This window comes from Electrona antarctica (assembly GCF_951216825.1).
Source record: "Electrona antarctica genome assembly, chromosome: 15".
Taxonomy (NCBI): domain Eukaryota; kingdom Metazoa; phylum Chordata; class Actinopteri; order Myctophiformes; family Myctophidae; genus Electrona; species Electrona antarctica.
Genome location: NC_136796.1, coordinates 16319310 through 16335279, shown reverse-complemented (window position 1 = coordinate 16335279; position 15970 = coordinate 16319310). Strand labels below are relative to the sequence as shown.

At 47.3% G+C, this 15970-nt stretch overlaps 4 protein-coding genes across 4 annotated transcripts; all 4 read left to right on the top strand.

Moving 5' to 3' along the window:
• Positions 1–1689: 1689 nt before the first annotated feature.
• On the top strand, positions 1690–3201 carry LOC306937951 (ubiquitin carboxyl-terminal hydrolase 14-like; the record flags this gene model as incomplete). The annotated part of the gene is made up of 1 exon (XM_079521974.1): positions 1690–3201. The coding sequence occupies one exon, from the start codon at positions 1690–1692 to the stop codon at positions 3199–3201; it is 1512 nt and encodes a 503-aa protein (XP_079378100.1).
• Positions 3202–5676: 2475 nt separating this feature from the next.
• LOC306938821 (adenosylhomocysteinase B-like) lies at positions 5677–6909 on the top strand (the record flags this gene model as incomplete). Its single annotated transcript, XM_079523141.1, has 1 exon — positions 5677–6909. The coding sequence occupies exon 1, from the start codon at positions 5692–5694 to the stop codon at positions 6907–6909; it is 1218 nt and encodes a 405-aa protein (XP_079379267.1). The 5' UTR covers positions 5677–5691.
• A 3078-nt stretch (positions 6910–9987) lies between these two features.
• Positions 9988–10395, top strand: LOC306938337 (NADH dehydrogenase [ubiquinone] 1 alpha subcomplex subunit 11-like; the record flags this gene model as incomplete). The annotated part of the gene is made up of 1 exon (XM_079522469.1): positions 9988–10395. One exon carries the CDS (start codon positions 9988–9990, stop codon positions 10393–10395), a length of 408 nt encoding a protein of 135 aa, XP_079378595.1.
• Positions 10396–12391: 1996 nt separating this feature from the next.
• LOC306937949 (protein sel-1 homolog 1-like) lies at positions 12392–14797 on the top strand (the record flags this gene model as incomplete). The annotated part of the gene is made up of 1 exon (XM_079521973.1): positions 12392–14797. One exon carries the CDS (start codon positions 12392–12394, stop codon positions 14795–14797), a length of 2406 nt encoding a protein of 801 aa, XP_079378099.1.
• Between the last annotated feature and the right edge of the window lie 1173 nt (positions 14798–15970).

The window sequence follows — 15970 nt, the reverse complement described above, 5'->3', positions numbered from 1 at the left end:
GGCATGCAACCAAGTGTAAAGTCAGCCATTAATTATGATGCGATCAAGGAATGCCAAATACATTTCTGTCGACAAAATCAACTGTAGATTTAGTCGACTAAAACCTTATATTTAATAGACTGAAACTATGACTGATGACTGAAATATGACTAAATCTCAATGGAATTTGATTCAAAATACTATGACTAAAACTAAATCAAAATTTGCTGTCATAATGAACATTGATGCACACATGAGGCATTGGACCCGGGGACCGCATGTAATTCAGACAGGGCACTAGTCTGACATGCGTCGGACTAGCGTCTGCTCCCGTGCTTGCAGTTATGGTTAGGTTAGGAGATGAGGTGGGTTGTCATTTGGGGAGGCATACTATGGTCCGACGGAGCATTGGTTCGAAGGAGTATTGGTCCGAGGTGCGTTGGGGTCGGGAGAGGGTTGGGGTTAGGTTTAGGTGTGCTGCCCTGGAGGAGGTTAGGGTTAGGCTGAGGGTTTGAGGTAGGTTGTCGTTCGGACCAATGCTCCGTCGGACCAAACACATGAACCCGTCATTTGTCGGACCAATGACTAGTCTGAACAACGTACTGCACAGACACACGCACCTCCAGGGTAAATTGTATGTGTACTGTACTGAGGCTCATAATAGGAGCATCCCCCCGCCTCATAGTCACTCTCTGACTGTCCGACACAGCGGAGAGAAAAATAAATGGTTGGATAAAGTCTTTGTTCAGTGAAGACGTGTTAGTAGCCTTGACGACCTTATAGGCATCTGCAAAGGCTCAACTTATGTAATTTAGATGTAGACAAAGGCCTATAGCACTTTAGTGTATACTCATAGTTTCATTGTACAGATATTCTGTACAATGCTTATACTTCTGCTAAATGCCTAATTGTAAGGAAGGTTCACACACAAGGTCATGTGGCCAGTTCTATGGTGCTCTAGTATCTATGACTTATGTATTTATAATGTATGACTCCATTAGGCCGTGGTTGCAGCCTGATCCAACATAGCACTAGCCTGGATCCAGCCCAAAGACTCCGCCCACTCTCTGAGTGGGCTCAGGCTAACATAGCACAGCTTGGCTCTGAAAGAGGCTAGCTGATGGCATTATCCATGCCCAAATTTGGGCAATCAGAGCATATATAGAACGACTTCTAAAAATCACACTTGTGTGATTTATTATATATATTATATATTGTATTTATATCGGCCACACATTTGTTTAGTGCCCTAAACAAACATTAAAGTCCATAGACTTGGCTGCCATAAAGTCGTAATCTTCAAAAGCCATCATATTGGAGAGACTAGCACCCCTAAAAAAACAAATTAATATTTCATAGTGAACTGGAGGTATTTAGGTTATTTGCATTTTATTAGACATTGGATGGATGTGCCTGTGTCCATATATGGGTGTGTGTGAGCATTTAATGCAAAAGGACAAGGAGATGTTTGGTGGGTACATTTCCCATTCTGGCTTGTGATTGGCTCTTCACAGCGCAAGTCCACTATATAAAGAGACTATCCTCTCAAATCTGACTACACTTCTAGGTTGACTTTTAATTTTACACTTGTGAGCAAATCTTTCCCTGTGAGCTAGAAGGGTTAGATTGCCAGCTCTGATCTTTAGCTGGCTTTTTTGATTAATTTAATCAAACTAGTGCTCGAAGAAAGAACCGAAGCGGAACCAAAACATGTCTGTGTTTTCGGTGAACGTGAAATGGGGGCGGGAGAAGTTTGACGCGGTCGAGCTGAACGTGAAGGAGCCGCCGATGGTGTTCAAGGCCCAGCTGTTCGCCCTGACGGGCGTCCAGCCCGAGAGACAGAGGGTCATGGTGAAGGGAGGCACGCTCAGGGACGACCAGTGGGGTGACATCAAGCTGAAGAACGGGATGACCCTGCTGATGGTGGGCTCCGCCGACAGCCTGCCCGAGGAGCCCACCATCCAGCCAACATTCCTGGAGGACATGAGCGAGGAGCAGCTGGCCTCGGCGCTGGAGATGCCCTGCGGGCTGGCCAACCTGGGCAACACCTGCTACCTGAACGCCACGGTGCAGTGCCTGCACTCCGTGCCCGAGCTCAAGGCCGCCCTCGGGAGATACTCGGCCCGGGGAGCCAACGAGCCCACCCAGTACCTCACGGCGGCCCTCCGCGACCTGTACGACACCATGGATAGGTCGTCGTCCAGCCTGTCGTCCGTCGTCTTCCTCAAGTTATTCCATGCGGCCTTCCCCCAGTTCGCCGAGAAGGGCGACCGGGGCCAGTACATGCAGCAGGACGCCAACGAGTGCTGGCTGCAGATGATGGGCGTCCTCCAGGAGAAGCTGGACCCGGCAGAGCCGACGGAGATCGTCCCCGTCGAGAGCGGAGCTTCCCCTCCCGCCGGCACCGCCGCCACCGCAAAGAAGTTCATCGACCAGTACTTTGGCGTGGAGTTTGAGACCACCATGAGGTGCTCTGAGTCCGACGAAGAGGAGCAAAAGAAGGGCAAGGAGACCCAGCTCCAGCTGAGCTGCTTCATCAACCAGGAGGTGAAGTACCTCGCCACGGGATTGAGGCTCCGACTGCAGGAGGAGATCACCAAGCTGTCCCCGTCGCTGGAGAGAAACGCTGTGTACACAAAGTCGTCCAAGATCAGCCGTCTGCCCGCCTACCTGACAGTGCAGATGGTGCGTTTCTTCTACAAAGAGAAGGAGTCAGTCAACGCCAAAGTCCTCAAGGATGTCAAGTTCCCCCTCATGCTGGACGTGTATGAGCTGTGCGCCGCCGGGCTCCAGGAGAGGATGATGTCCGTCAGGACGAGATTCAAGGAGGCAGAGGACAGGAAGCTGGAGAGACAGCAGCAGCAAAAGTCGAAGAAACCAGAAGACACCCCGCCATTGGAAACCAAATACCAGCCTTTCTCTTTCACCGACGACCTCGGCTCCAACAACAGCGGCTACTACGACCTCCAGGCGGTGCTGACGCACAAGGGTCGCTCCAGCGCGTCAGGCCACTACGTCGGGTGGGTCAAGAGGAATGAAAAGGAGTGGTACATGTTTGATGATGACGAGGTGACCATGGTGTCCCCGGAGGACATCCTGCGGCTGTCCGGTGGGGGAGACTGGCACATAGCCTACCTCCTGCTCTACGGACCCCGGCGACTGGAAGCGGAACAGTGCAATGCAGACGCCTCGAGTAGCTACGGTTCTGTAACTGAAGGTTAGGAATTTATTCTGTGGATTAGGGTCCCAGGGATAGAAATGTTATGAAATGAGGGTCCATATGGTAAAATTCATATCAAACTGGGGGTCCTTGGAATTTAAATTGAAACGGTTTGAGAATCACTGATGCACAGCATGCCACTCCCAAGCACTGTCTGCATAGATGTGTAGCGAACATGGGTATCTTTACGTTTCGATTTTTGATTTACTTTTTTTTTTTTAATACACCTTTTTCCTTTATTTTTTGAGTGGTGTTATAGCCACAACAACATGTGTGTTTAGCAGCACGGTTACTGTGGTTACTGTGTCTATTAGTCCATTTCAGCACGGTTATGTGTCTATTAGGCCCAATTTAGACTGCAGTCATTTCAGTCAAATCCGAAATCTTGAGTTTTTTCTCAAATCCGAACTTTTGGCGTTTGCAAGTCACCCAATCCGATCTGTGTGTTCAGACTTCTTTTAACAACTCCACCCAAAGCTGCCCTGCGTCGACATATCTGCTTTAACAACAATCTGACATTGCAGATGGGACGTAAAGATGTAGCCATTCTTTTAGTTTAGTTTGTACGGAGGCATCCCCCAAAGTGCAACTAGCGCCAAAGTCTGACGTAGTTTCACATACTACCCGGTTTGCATTTAACCCTCCACCCCCCCCTCCTGAAGTCCAATATATATTGGGATCTAAAAATAAACAAATGATCCCGGTGGTTTGACTTGTATGGATATGAAGAATCAACTGGTCAAAACACAAATGTTACTGCCGCCGAATTTGTAACATTTTCACTTGACTGTATGAAATATGACTGACTGTTGTAAACGATACAGAGACACCTCCCCGACAATATCGCAGAGACAGTTTGTTTATTTTTGGACCACAATTCTTATGAGACAATTTAAGATGACCCCATGTTATTCTCCATAGAGAAACATCTGCGACCCATGGGATGAGCGAGTGACGTTAGGACTTTGGTACGGATTTCACCGTCTGTCTACTCCAGTGCTGACAATATTCCTATGAAAACAAACTTATATGTTGCACTATTTGTTTCTCCTTTTTCCGTCCTCACTTGTTTTCTTTCTTTTGCTCTCGTTTTCTCTCTTTTCTCTTCTCGCTTGTTTACTTATAGTGTCGTAAATGACTTGGGTCACATCATCAGGTTGTTGCATTCAGACTGAGACTGATCTCCTCAAATTGGATTTGAATCAGATTTGAAACCACCTCTGAATGTGACTCAAGTCACATTAATGAAAATCGGATTCCATGTGACCTGCATTTAGACTTATAAACAAATCAAATGACAGATCTGATTCAGGCTAGATTTGGCTGCCAGTGTAATTAGGGCCTTACCTAGTCTATTTCAGTCTTGATTACGTAATCATTGCGTCATTATTCCTCTAGTTCATATACATACCTCACTGAAATTAACTCATCAAAGGCACCGTTCACTTCACACGGGGTGTGATTTTTGTGGGGAACAATCCCCTTCCAAAGTCTGGATTTTGACATTACGTCATATGGTAGCAAAGTCTATGAACTTTTATGCACTTTTAACAGAGTGGCAGCCAAGTCTATGGACTTTTAATATAAAGAAGTTTCAAATGTCAGCACACCCAAAAGCCATCACAATTTGTGATGGCTTTTGGGTGATCAGAGGACATTTTGGTAAATCAGTCATATCGGCCCCTCGCCCGGAGTGAATGTCGTACGTCCCTGTGCAGCTCGTGGAAAAGTGGAGATATTTGACTAAACACATGTTTTTTGCCAGCACTTTCACATGGATATGAAACTAGAGGACAATATCTGACTGACAATCTGACAATATCTGACAAGTCTTTGGAATTATTTATTGGGCGAGTACACATGCAGTGTGGTGAAGATTTATGCCGCTGCTAACCCTGAGTGGGGGGGACCGATCTATGGCTGTGTATACTTGAATACATTAAATGTCTCTAACATTCTGTCACTCACTCACAACATATCAACTTTTACTTTTTATGTCTTTCTACCTTTTCTAAAAAGGTATAAAATAATCACAATCTCACATAAACGGGCGGGATGCTTGGCATTTTACAGTCTATGGTGCAGATCGGTAAGATAAAACACATCACGGGGTACTGGCGGTAGTGGGCGTGGCGGACAAGAGATGCCGTTAGGGGCATCTTCTGTGCATCTTCATTCACCCAGGACACCTTTCACACCTATGTTTTGTAGGTGTGACGTCACTTTTGATGTAAGCATCTGTATTTGGGCATTCATACCAGTGCCAAGTTATGGACAGATAGTCCATATAGATTGCCTGACGATGTCTGGATCATCAATCCTCAAAAATAGAACAATAGATGACTGGAAGCATTTAAAAATACGTTAACCAACCACCAAGATCGCACACAAGAAGAACCACAACCATGTCCTCTGAGAAACCACCCTTCAAGGTGGCCGACATCGGCCTGGCCGAGTGGGGCCGTAAGGCCGTCAACATCGCTGAGAACGAAATGCCGGGTCTGATGAAGATGAGGGAGACGTACGGCGTGTCCAAACCACTGAAGGGCGCCCGCATCGCCGGCTGCCTGCACATGACCGTGCAGACCGCCGTGCTCATCGAGACGCTCACTGCGCTGGGAGCCGAGGTCCAGTGGTCCAGCTGCAATATCTTCTCCACTCAGGATCACGCGGCGGCGGCCATGGCCGCGGCTGGCGTCCCCGTGTACGCATGGAAGGGCGAGACGGATGAGGAGTTTGTGTGGTGCATCGAGCAGACTCTGTACTTCAGAGACGGCCACCCTCTCAACATGATCCTGGACGATGGAGGGGACCTCACCAAGCTGGTGCATGACAAGTACCCTAAACTCCTGGGGGGCATCCGTGGCCTGTCGGAGCAGACCACCACGGGCGTTCACAACCTGTATAAGATGTCCCAGAGTGGAGAGCTCAAGATCCCGGCCATCAACGTCAACGACTCCGTCACCAAGAGCAAATTCGACAACCTGTACGGCTGCAGGGAGTCCCTGATCGACGGCATCAAGCGAGCGTCCGACGTGATGATCGCGGGGAAGGTGGCAGTGGTGGCGGGCTACGGTGACGTGGGGAAGGGCTGCGCTCAGGCACTGCGAGGCTGCGGGGCGCGTGTCATCGTCACCGAGGTGGACCCCATCAATGCCCTGCAGGCCGCCATGGAAGGCCACAAGGTGACCACCATGGAGGAGGCCTGCAAGGAGGGCAACATCTTCGTCACGGCGACCGGCTGCGAGGACATCATCCTAGGAAGGCACTTCGAGGGCATGAAGGACGACGCCATTGTCTGCAACATCGGCCACTTCGACTGCGAGATCGACATGGCCTGGCTGAAAGCCAACGCTGCCGACAAGGTCAACGTCAAGCCGCAGGTTGACCGCTACTGCATGAAGAGCGGCCGTCACGTCATCGTGCTGGCCGAGGGCAGACTGGTCAACCTAGGCTGCGCCATGGGACACCCTTCGTTCGTCATGAGCAACTCCTTCACCAACCAGGTGCTTGCTCAGATGGAGCTGTGGAGGAACACGCACAAGTACCCGCTGGGGGTCCACTTCCTGCCCAAGAAGTTGGATGAGGAGGTGGCGGCGGCTCACCTCGACAAGCTGGGGGTGAAGTTGACCAAACTGACCGAGAAACAGGCCAAGTACCTGGGTCTGCCTAGCGAGGGACCCTTCAAACCGGACCACTACCGCTACTGAGGGCCCCCTCGTTCCCTCCGCCTGTAGTCCAAAGTGTGGGTAGTACACCGTGTATTTATCTCAGTGTCCTAGCCCATTAAAGATCTGAGGACGATTCTAAAAATGGTTTCTAAATCGTAACTTTTCTGAGAAACTGTTTTGGTCTATAATCTTGTGTTTTTACCCCCTAATTTACTCTACAATTATTAGTACTTGATGTTATCAATATGCCAACTGAGTAGTTGGGTTAATGTAAGGCAGGTATATCGTTAATCGATTCAAATCTATTCAAACTGGTAACAATTTTGAATCGTGATGCAAACGGCAGAGGGCGTGCAAAAAAAGAAGAAAATACAGGATCTTGTTGTCATTTGCTACTGTATTGAAAAGAGGACAAGAGAAGAAAATTTAAGAAGAAAGAAAACTGGATTTGTGAGAAATAAAATAAAAATAATCTGTCATTTGTCTCAAATCATTTGTTTTAAGCAATCGTATCGTGAACCTCAACCTAGTATCATGATTCGAATCGTATTGTGAGTTGAGTGAATATACATGCCTATGTGTGTAAACACCATTTGTTATTCAGACATAGTAAATGGTAAGCAACCAATAACCTTTCACCGGAATTTAAACAGTTCAACCACATTTAAATGACTCAACCAATATATATTTCAAACACATAACTCACTGTTTAACACTCATGAGCAGGGCCCATGTATTAGAACATTAAACAAGAATAAAAGCGTTGTGAAAAATATATATATTGTGGAAAGTAATTAAATTCAAAAAGTGAAACATATGGTCTCTTTTAACTTCATTATGCCACAAATCCAGTATTTCAACATATTAGATTATAATATAATTTATATTTTTTTATAATTATTATAAATCCAGTTTTTCTTATTCTAAAATAAATTAAGATACAGGTTTATTTTTGATTCATTGAATGCTATAATCCAGAGATAACATACAACCTTTCCAGTTCCACTATATATACATACATACATACATACATACATACATACATACATAAATACACACACAGACGGACAGATATTTCAAACAAAATCCAATTATATTCTTAAAGGACTATAACTCTGAAATGCTGAAAAGAAACAAATGTCGTTAGTCATTACTCAAAGTAAACACAAATAAGGTCATAAACATAACTAAATATTGCACACCAATAGAAAACAAAGGAAGACGGAAGTCTGTCAGCTGGCTGTGATCTGATGCAGAACAATGTCATTATGACAAAGAGAGGAAAACATGTATTTTTTAAAAAGCGTGAAACCGGTTTGTAAAAACAGGGTTCCCCATACATGTATCACAAAGTAAATACAATGTTCATATTATTCAACTACTGCCAGTAACTCGCCCCTAAAGGGCAGTCTGCCATCAGCTTCGTTGATGGCAGACTGCTGTGCGAGCACTGGCGCTTTGGCATGGGGGTCAGATCAACATGGAATGAATTCTGTACTGGCCATATAACAAGCATGTCTTGAGTGTACAGGGTTTGATGAGGTCAGATCAACATGTGGAATGTCAGAACAGGTCAGCTCCATATATGGAAATCTAAGGGTGGTAGCGTGGACATTCTCTTGATTGTACAGGGTTTGATGAGGGCCGGGCCTTAATTTTCGGGCCTGTTGAGAACTCTAGTTTTCGCCGGCTGCCGGGCGCGGCTGCACTAATAACTTTGGGGCAGGCCCGTCTAGAGTTTGAATGGACAGGTATCAGTCAAAAGGGAGACATCGAAGAGGAAGGATAGATGCGGAAATATCAACATATGGAATTTGTGGGATATATCAATATATGGAGATCTAAGGGTTTGAGGTCAGATGTGGAGTTGCTGGCCAATATGGATGACGTCAGGGATCTCCATATGGGCTTAATTGCGACAGCAGATCGCATTTACTACACATCAGATGTCATAGTGATATCACGAGACCTGAGCACCAAATGGGGGCTTCCATGTATGGGGATTTTGAGTGACTGACTGAATTGTACGTTTTCATAGTAAATGCGACCTGCAGTCGCAACTATGACTAAAGCAATTTTAAGGCTATTTTCACCATTCTGCGTTACTTGTCTTGTAAACACAGTAATATTGTAGGTTTCATCAACAAAACCAAAACTACATTGGTTCGCTACCAAGTTATATTTACAAGCTCACAACAAGCGTATAATTTGTGTAATGCGCTTTACCACTTCCGAGAAATGTAGTGGAGTCAAAAATACAATACTTGTCTTTGAAATGCAGTGGAATGAAAGTACCGAAACAAGGTCACATTTAGCCTTTTTTTATACTTATTGCAAACCTCATTTCCCTCTATCAGCCACGTACTATATATTATTGTGCTGGTGTGCAGAAATAGACACAATATATCCCTCTGGCTGTATTTTGGTTTCATTCCACTGTTTATGTTGAAGTTCCTCCCTTGCAGGAATGTGGGGTTTTTTTTCTGTTGGGGGAGAGGTTGTGCAGTTGATTGATACAATACTTTAGTACAATACTCATGAGTGTGCTTCATTAAGGGCCTTTCAAATGTGAAGCGATATAACGCGCCGCGACAACGCAAGCATATTTACGTGAGTGCGGTCCCGTGAATGTGTTGCGCGCGTGCTCGTTTCGTGCACACGCCCGCGACTCACCAGACCTGGATTCTGTTTAGCTTTTTTTTTACGATTGCGTTGTCGCGTCCCTTTTGAGAAGACCTGTATAGCAGACCTCTCGTTGATCCAGGCAACAACGTGTGTGTTCCTCACTTCCCGTTTGAAAGGCCCTTTACTGTCAACCACTGCACATGGGTGATGATGTCATAGCTTTTTCCACTGCACATGGGTTATGATGTCATAGCTTTTTCCCTGACATCATGGCAAGAACCATATATGGAGTAAGTTGCACCATTTGACATGGTGTCTATATTTAACAGAAGCTGCTGATATTGGGATGGTTTTAATTGTAAAGACTGTCCACCAAATAGATAGATAGATAGAATAGAAACTTTGGAAACGTTTAGTTGATATAAGACAACAATCAAACAAAACGTATTAAATCATTAAAATCTGTGTGTGTGTGGGAGTGTGTGCCCAAAAATGGGTTACTGGGATCTGGAGGAAGGCAAAGACTGTGTTGGGAAAACATGGATCACAACCAAACTCGGCACGGCTCTAGGTATGGTAGGTTCAGCCTATCACATCGTAGCGTTCCAGCCTGAGTCTGCACTGGCAGCTCTGCAGAGGGCCACCAGTGCCACCGTCACCATGGCGTCGCTGGGAGCCATCTTCGGCATGGCCACGTGTCTCAGCGCTCAGGCCCGCCATGCTCCTGATGACCCAGTGAACTACCTGGTCGGAGGCTGTGCCTCGGGCGTGTTCCTGGGAGCCAGAACCCACAGCGTGATGACAGGAACGTGTGCCTGTCTGGGACTGGGAACTCTGGCCTTCTTCACCAAGGTGGGCAAGTTGGAGGGATGGAGGTTGTACGGACCACCCAAACTCTGACGCTGACGTGTTCATTCTGGCAGAATAGAGGCTACCTTTCATGTTCAATGGAAGCCAGCAACATGAAAATACAAAGCTACAGGCTACCATTAGGTTAAATGGAAACCAGCAACATGAAGATGCAAAGCTACAGGTTGCCATTCATTTTCAATGGAAGCCATCCACGTGAAGATACAAAGCTATCAAGCGAGTCGTTTAATAGGCTGTTTTCATTACTTATGTTTTATGTTGAAAAACGAATACAAAAAATTCTTTCCACAACATAACGACACTGATCAAAAAGCCTTTTGTGATGATGATAGACTGATGACTGATAGTTGCCTCTATCAGTGTTTTCTGGGGAAGCTTTCAAAAGAGTCAACAAGTTGGAACATTTTTAAATACACCAGTTTTGGAATAAAGAGGCATTGCTTTTTTTTCAAATTCAGTGTTTCAGAATGGACAAAATTATTATTGATAATTATTATTTGTATTATTACTATTTCATCATGATGAAAATGCACAGCTTTGTGTATACTGTCAGTCTGTATGGTGTATGATACATCAGCCAATCAAAGTCATCGATTCCATGCTATACGGACAGACATACACACAAAGCTGTGCATGTGCATGCATGATGAAAGGCGCCGTTCACTTCATACAAGTGTGATTTATTTTTTAAATACAGAATGAGATCATATCAATTGGTTTATATCGGTTATTGGCCACTATGGCCAGCAATTAACTAGAAATACACTCTGTTGAGGTGCCAACTTGCGCCTTGCACACAAGTAGGCCATACATGGCCTACTTGTGACAACCTGACAACCTGTCACAAGTAGGCCATACATGGCCTACTTGTGACAACCTGACAACCTGTCACAAGTAGGCCATACATGGCCTACTTGTGCGCAAGCAGGCCATACATGGCCTACTTGTGCGCAAGCAGAGCGCACAACAGTCTATTACAACTGCTGTTCTTAATCCTTTAGACCTGTTATTGACCCTATACCAACCTTGAAATGTACCTTATCTACGTCACCATCAACAACCAATGAGGGACCAGTGGACCACCATTCTTACCCTGACATACCGATACATACATACATACATACATACATACATACATACATACATACATACATACATACATACTGTACATATTATCTGTAGGCTATTAGGTACAAAACACACACATGGATAGTTCTGTCCACCCTCTGCATGTAAACAGCAGTGTTGGGCTTTTATACACTATACAAGCAGTCATTTAGTATGCATATGTATGTATTATTGTATTTATTATCTTGATAACCTGTCACTTCTCGATAATATCAAACACATCTACAGAGCCCTCACTTCCGTTTCTCTACCCGTGCTTTGATTGACAAGCTAAACAGCCAATGAGGGTGCTTTACAGAGTCTCTACTGAAGCCGCACCCACAGCTGTAGTTTAAGGGGGAGGAGTTAGGGGAGGGGCTGATAGTGTGATGTCACTATATTACTGTTTATTTCATTGGCCCGTTTGACTGTCAAGGGTTCATTGTCCAGGAAGAAACCCTAAATACAACACCATTGCACATATAAATGACTCCAGGGTGTCTAATGAAGTACTGTCACCTCATTGACACATGAAAAGCTGGCACTCCATTTAAGATGTGCTATTTTTGGCTGCAAAGTAATTTTTTAGGGTATAGAAGCCGGATGTGCTGCGGTAGCTGCAGTCCTATTATTGATGTCACATGATTAGAAGGCATTTCCATGACGTAATTTCCATGATGCAATTTCCATGACATCATAAATTATTATTTACAGATGTTTTTTCTAGTTTCTCAGGCACCGTTTTGAAAACAGGGCTCATTCGACATAACACGGCAGTCGTGATCGGCTGGCTCACAGGTTGAGGTATTTTGAAAGGTGCTACCTGTCAGTGGATGAGACTAGAGCTGGATGTTTTCTGGTGGCAGATTGTCAGCTTGTCATCCCCACCACAATGGGCTATACAGGGTCTATACGTATCATGAAGGCACTTCCCCTTTTGGCAATTCTACTAATAATCTTTGCAAAAGGAATAACTGTTGAGGAGAAAAACGGAGTTGATGAAACAAGTCCAGAGTTAAAGTCGTACCACCAGCCAGACTCTGAAGAGGGTGACGTTCCGGTCGGCTCGAGGATCGTAGCAGGCCCCACCCTGACCCCTGCCAGGAGGGACCGCCGTCCAGCTGAGCTGAACAGAAGGATACGGGTAGGAGTGCTGGAGAAGGAGGAGTTGCCAATTCTGACTCCTCCCATTGAAGTGAAGAAGCCTAAAGAGGTTCCTGTGGTGAATGGGGGTACGGCCCACGGAGAGCACTGCGTCTTCCCCTTCCTGTTCCGGGGAAAGGAGTACTCGGACTGCACCGCCGACGGAAGCGAGGGTGGCGGCTACGAACGGCGGCTGTGGTGTGCCACCGCCTACGATTACGACCACAAGAGGAAATGGGGCTTCTGCGAAACGGAGGAGCAGGCAGAGCAGAGGCGTCGAGCAGAAGAGTTGGAGGAGAAGTATCAGGTTGTGCTCCTTAGGCTCAGAGCCTCCACCGGAAAGAAGCAGAAGAAAGAGTTGTATGAGCAGCTTGTGAACGTGGCAGAGAGAGGCCACCGCAAGGCCACGGAGAAGGTGGGCTTTGCGCTGCTGTTCGGAGACCACATGAGCCAGGACTTCCACAAGGCCAAGGAGCTGTTTGAGAGACTCGCCACGGAGGGTGGTTCCCCCCAGGCCATGACGGCTCTGGGCTTTCTGTATGCCGTGGGGCTGGGCGTGAACTCCAGTCAAGCTAAGGCTTTGGTGTACTACACCTTCGGGGCTCAGGGCGGAGACCCCGTGGCTCATATGATTCTGGGTTACAGGTACTTTGGAGGGTGGGGAGTTCCCCGGAGCTGTGAAACGGCCCTGAAACACTATAGACTGGTGGCAAATGGAGTGGCCAGTGACATCTCGTTGACGGCGGGCAGCAGCGCGCCGCACAAGGTCAGGCTCCTGGATGAGCAGGAGACGCGAGGCTTTGTCGGCGGGATGCTGGACAAAAATCTCCTCCAGTACTACCAGTTCTTGGCAGAGGGGGGAGATGTCCACGCTCAGGTGGGACTGGGTCAGCTGCACCTGCACGGAGCACGTGGACTGGAGCGGAATCACCGGAGAGCGTACGATTACTTTAACCTGGCCGCAAACGCAGGGAACACGCACGCCATGGCTTTCCTTGGCAAGATGTACGCAGAAGGCGGCGAGTTTGTCCCCCAGAACAACGAGACGGCCCTGCAGTACTTCAAGAAGGCCTCCGACCTCGGCAGTCCAGTGGGGCAGAGCGGGCTGGGCATGGCGTACCTTCAAGGGAGGGGCGTCCCCGTGAACTACGAGCTCGCCCTCAAGTACTTCCTGAAGGCGGCGGAACAAGGCTGGGTGGACGGACACCTTCAGCTGGGCAGCATGTATTACCATGGCATCGGCGTGAAGCAGGACTACGCTCAGGCCCTCAAGCTCTTCCTGCTGGCGTCGCAGACTGGCCACGCCCTGGCCATCTACAATCTGGCCCGGATGCACGCCACGGGCACGGGCGTCGCACACAACTGCCAACTGGCTGTGGAGCTCTTCAAGGACGTGTGCGAGCATGGCCACTGGTCGGAGCACCTGGCGACCGCCTACGGCAGCTTCAAGGAGGGCGAGACAAACGCTGCGCTAGTCCGGTACCTGATGCTGGCCGAGCAGGGCTACGAGGTGGCCCAGAGCAACGTGGCCTTCATCCTAGACCAGACGGGAGGTGGGATCTTTGCAGAGAACACGACCTACCGGAGGGCCTTGCTCCACTGGACCAGAGCCGCCGCTCAGGGTTACGCTGTGGCCAGGTTAAAAGTGGGGGACCACCACTTCTACGGCCGCGGGACGAAAGTGGACTACGAGGCCGCGGTGATGCACTACAGACTGGCCGCGGATCACAACGCTCAGGCCATGTTCAACCTGGGATACATGCACGAGAAAGGCCTGGGCATCAGACGGGATGTCCACCTGGCAAAGCACTTCTACGACATGGCAGCCAAGGCTAGTCCCGATGCCCAGGTGCCCATCTTCCTGGCGCTGTTTAAGCTGCGCTTGCTATACGCCCTGCAGAACGTGCAGGATCTCAGCGTGAAAGAGGTAGATATCCTCTTTTCCCACATCAACCCCTTTTCCCAATGGGAAGTCTTCCTTGTGATGGTCATCAGCCTACTGCTCATGATCACCGTCCTGGCCTGCCACCGGATAATGGTCATTGCTCGAGGACCGCCTCCATCACCACCCGTCACCAATGCCGGGTCACCCCAGGAGCAGCCACAAGCACGGGCCGAGCCCCGAAGCCATGCTGACACACAGCAACAAGCCCATGACCAGGAGGAACAGCAGCAGCAGTGAGAGAATATAACAGATGGAAGAAAGACAATGACAGGACCAGGATTGCTCAGGGTAGAAGACGCAATTAAAAATGGGATTGTTTTTTGTTTTTTTAGGATACTGTAGTCAAAAGGGCCACAGCCACAATACTATAGGGAGTGACAACAACGTTCTGGTGCCATGCAGTGCCACCCAACTATAGAACAAAAATATCTCTTTCTGCTACATTGTCAGTAGATGATGTCAGGAATGCCCTGACATCGTCCCTTAAAAATCACACTTGTGTGAAGAGAGGGGCGCCTGGTGTTGGTTGCCACATGACGTCATACTGCTTAAAGAAAACATTAAAAGTCCTAGACTGTCATTTCTGAAAGCCAGACGTTCGAGGGGAGCTAGCCACTAGCCAGTGATGTGGATCACTGGCTAACTTCAAAACAAGCTAAAGATCTTTTTTCTTGTACTTTTGTACATAATCATATAGTTGTTTTATATTTAAATCATAAACCACCAAAGTGGAAAAAGAGGAACTCCCATTTAATTGAGAACACTGCTCTGAGGAAGGCTGATTGGCGAAACGTGTAAGACACCGGAGGTCACCTTTGGTGTTATCGGTCGCCCGGTCACGAGAGGGACCAATCCAATGAATCACTGTAATTATGAAATGCATTAATTGTGATGGAATACAGCCATTTGTCCTGCATGTTTCCCCGCCGTAACCTTTGGTTGAACTGCTCAAGTTTCTTCTTTGTCTCCAGAATTTGGGAAGAAAAGAAAGAATCATCGTTGTGTGAAGTGAGGAGCGCTCTTATCATCATAGATAATCATACATCATCACATCCCGTGCTCGGCCAACATTCTGTGGTACAAACACACAAAGCTGTGAATAGGAAGACAGGAAAAAGACAAGAGAGCAAAATAATAATCATCACCTTTTTTCTCTCTCTTTTGTATGTTACCTGCAGTTGATTTGCAGTCTTCGATTTAGCCGACGAGGATGCTTACAGGATACACTTTTTTTGCCCTCATATGATTGGACCGTGACATCACAATGTGTATATGTCCTTCCCTCTTCTGATTGGACTATATTCCTACAGTATAGAGTCGAGATAGGCAACCGCACTCGCAATTGACCCTTTGTCAAGTCCCACCCTGCATGGTTGTGACCTTATTAGAACCCATCGGGTTGCTGTTTCT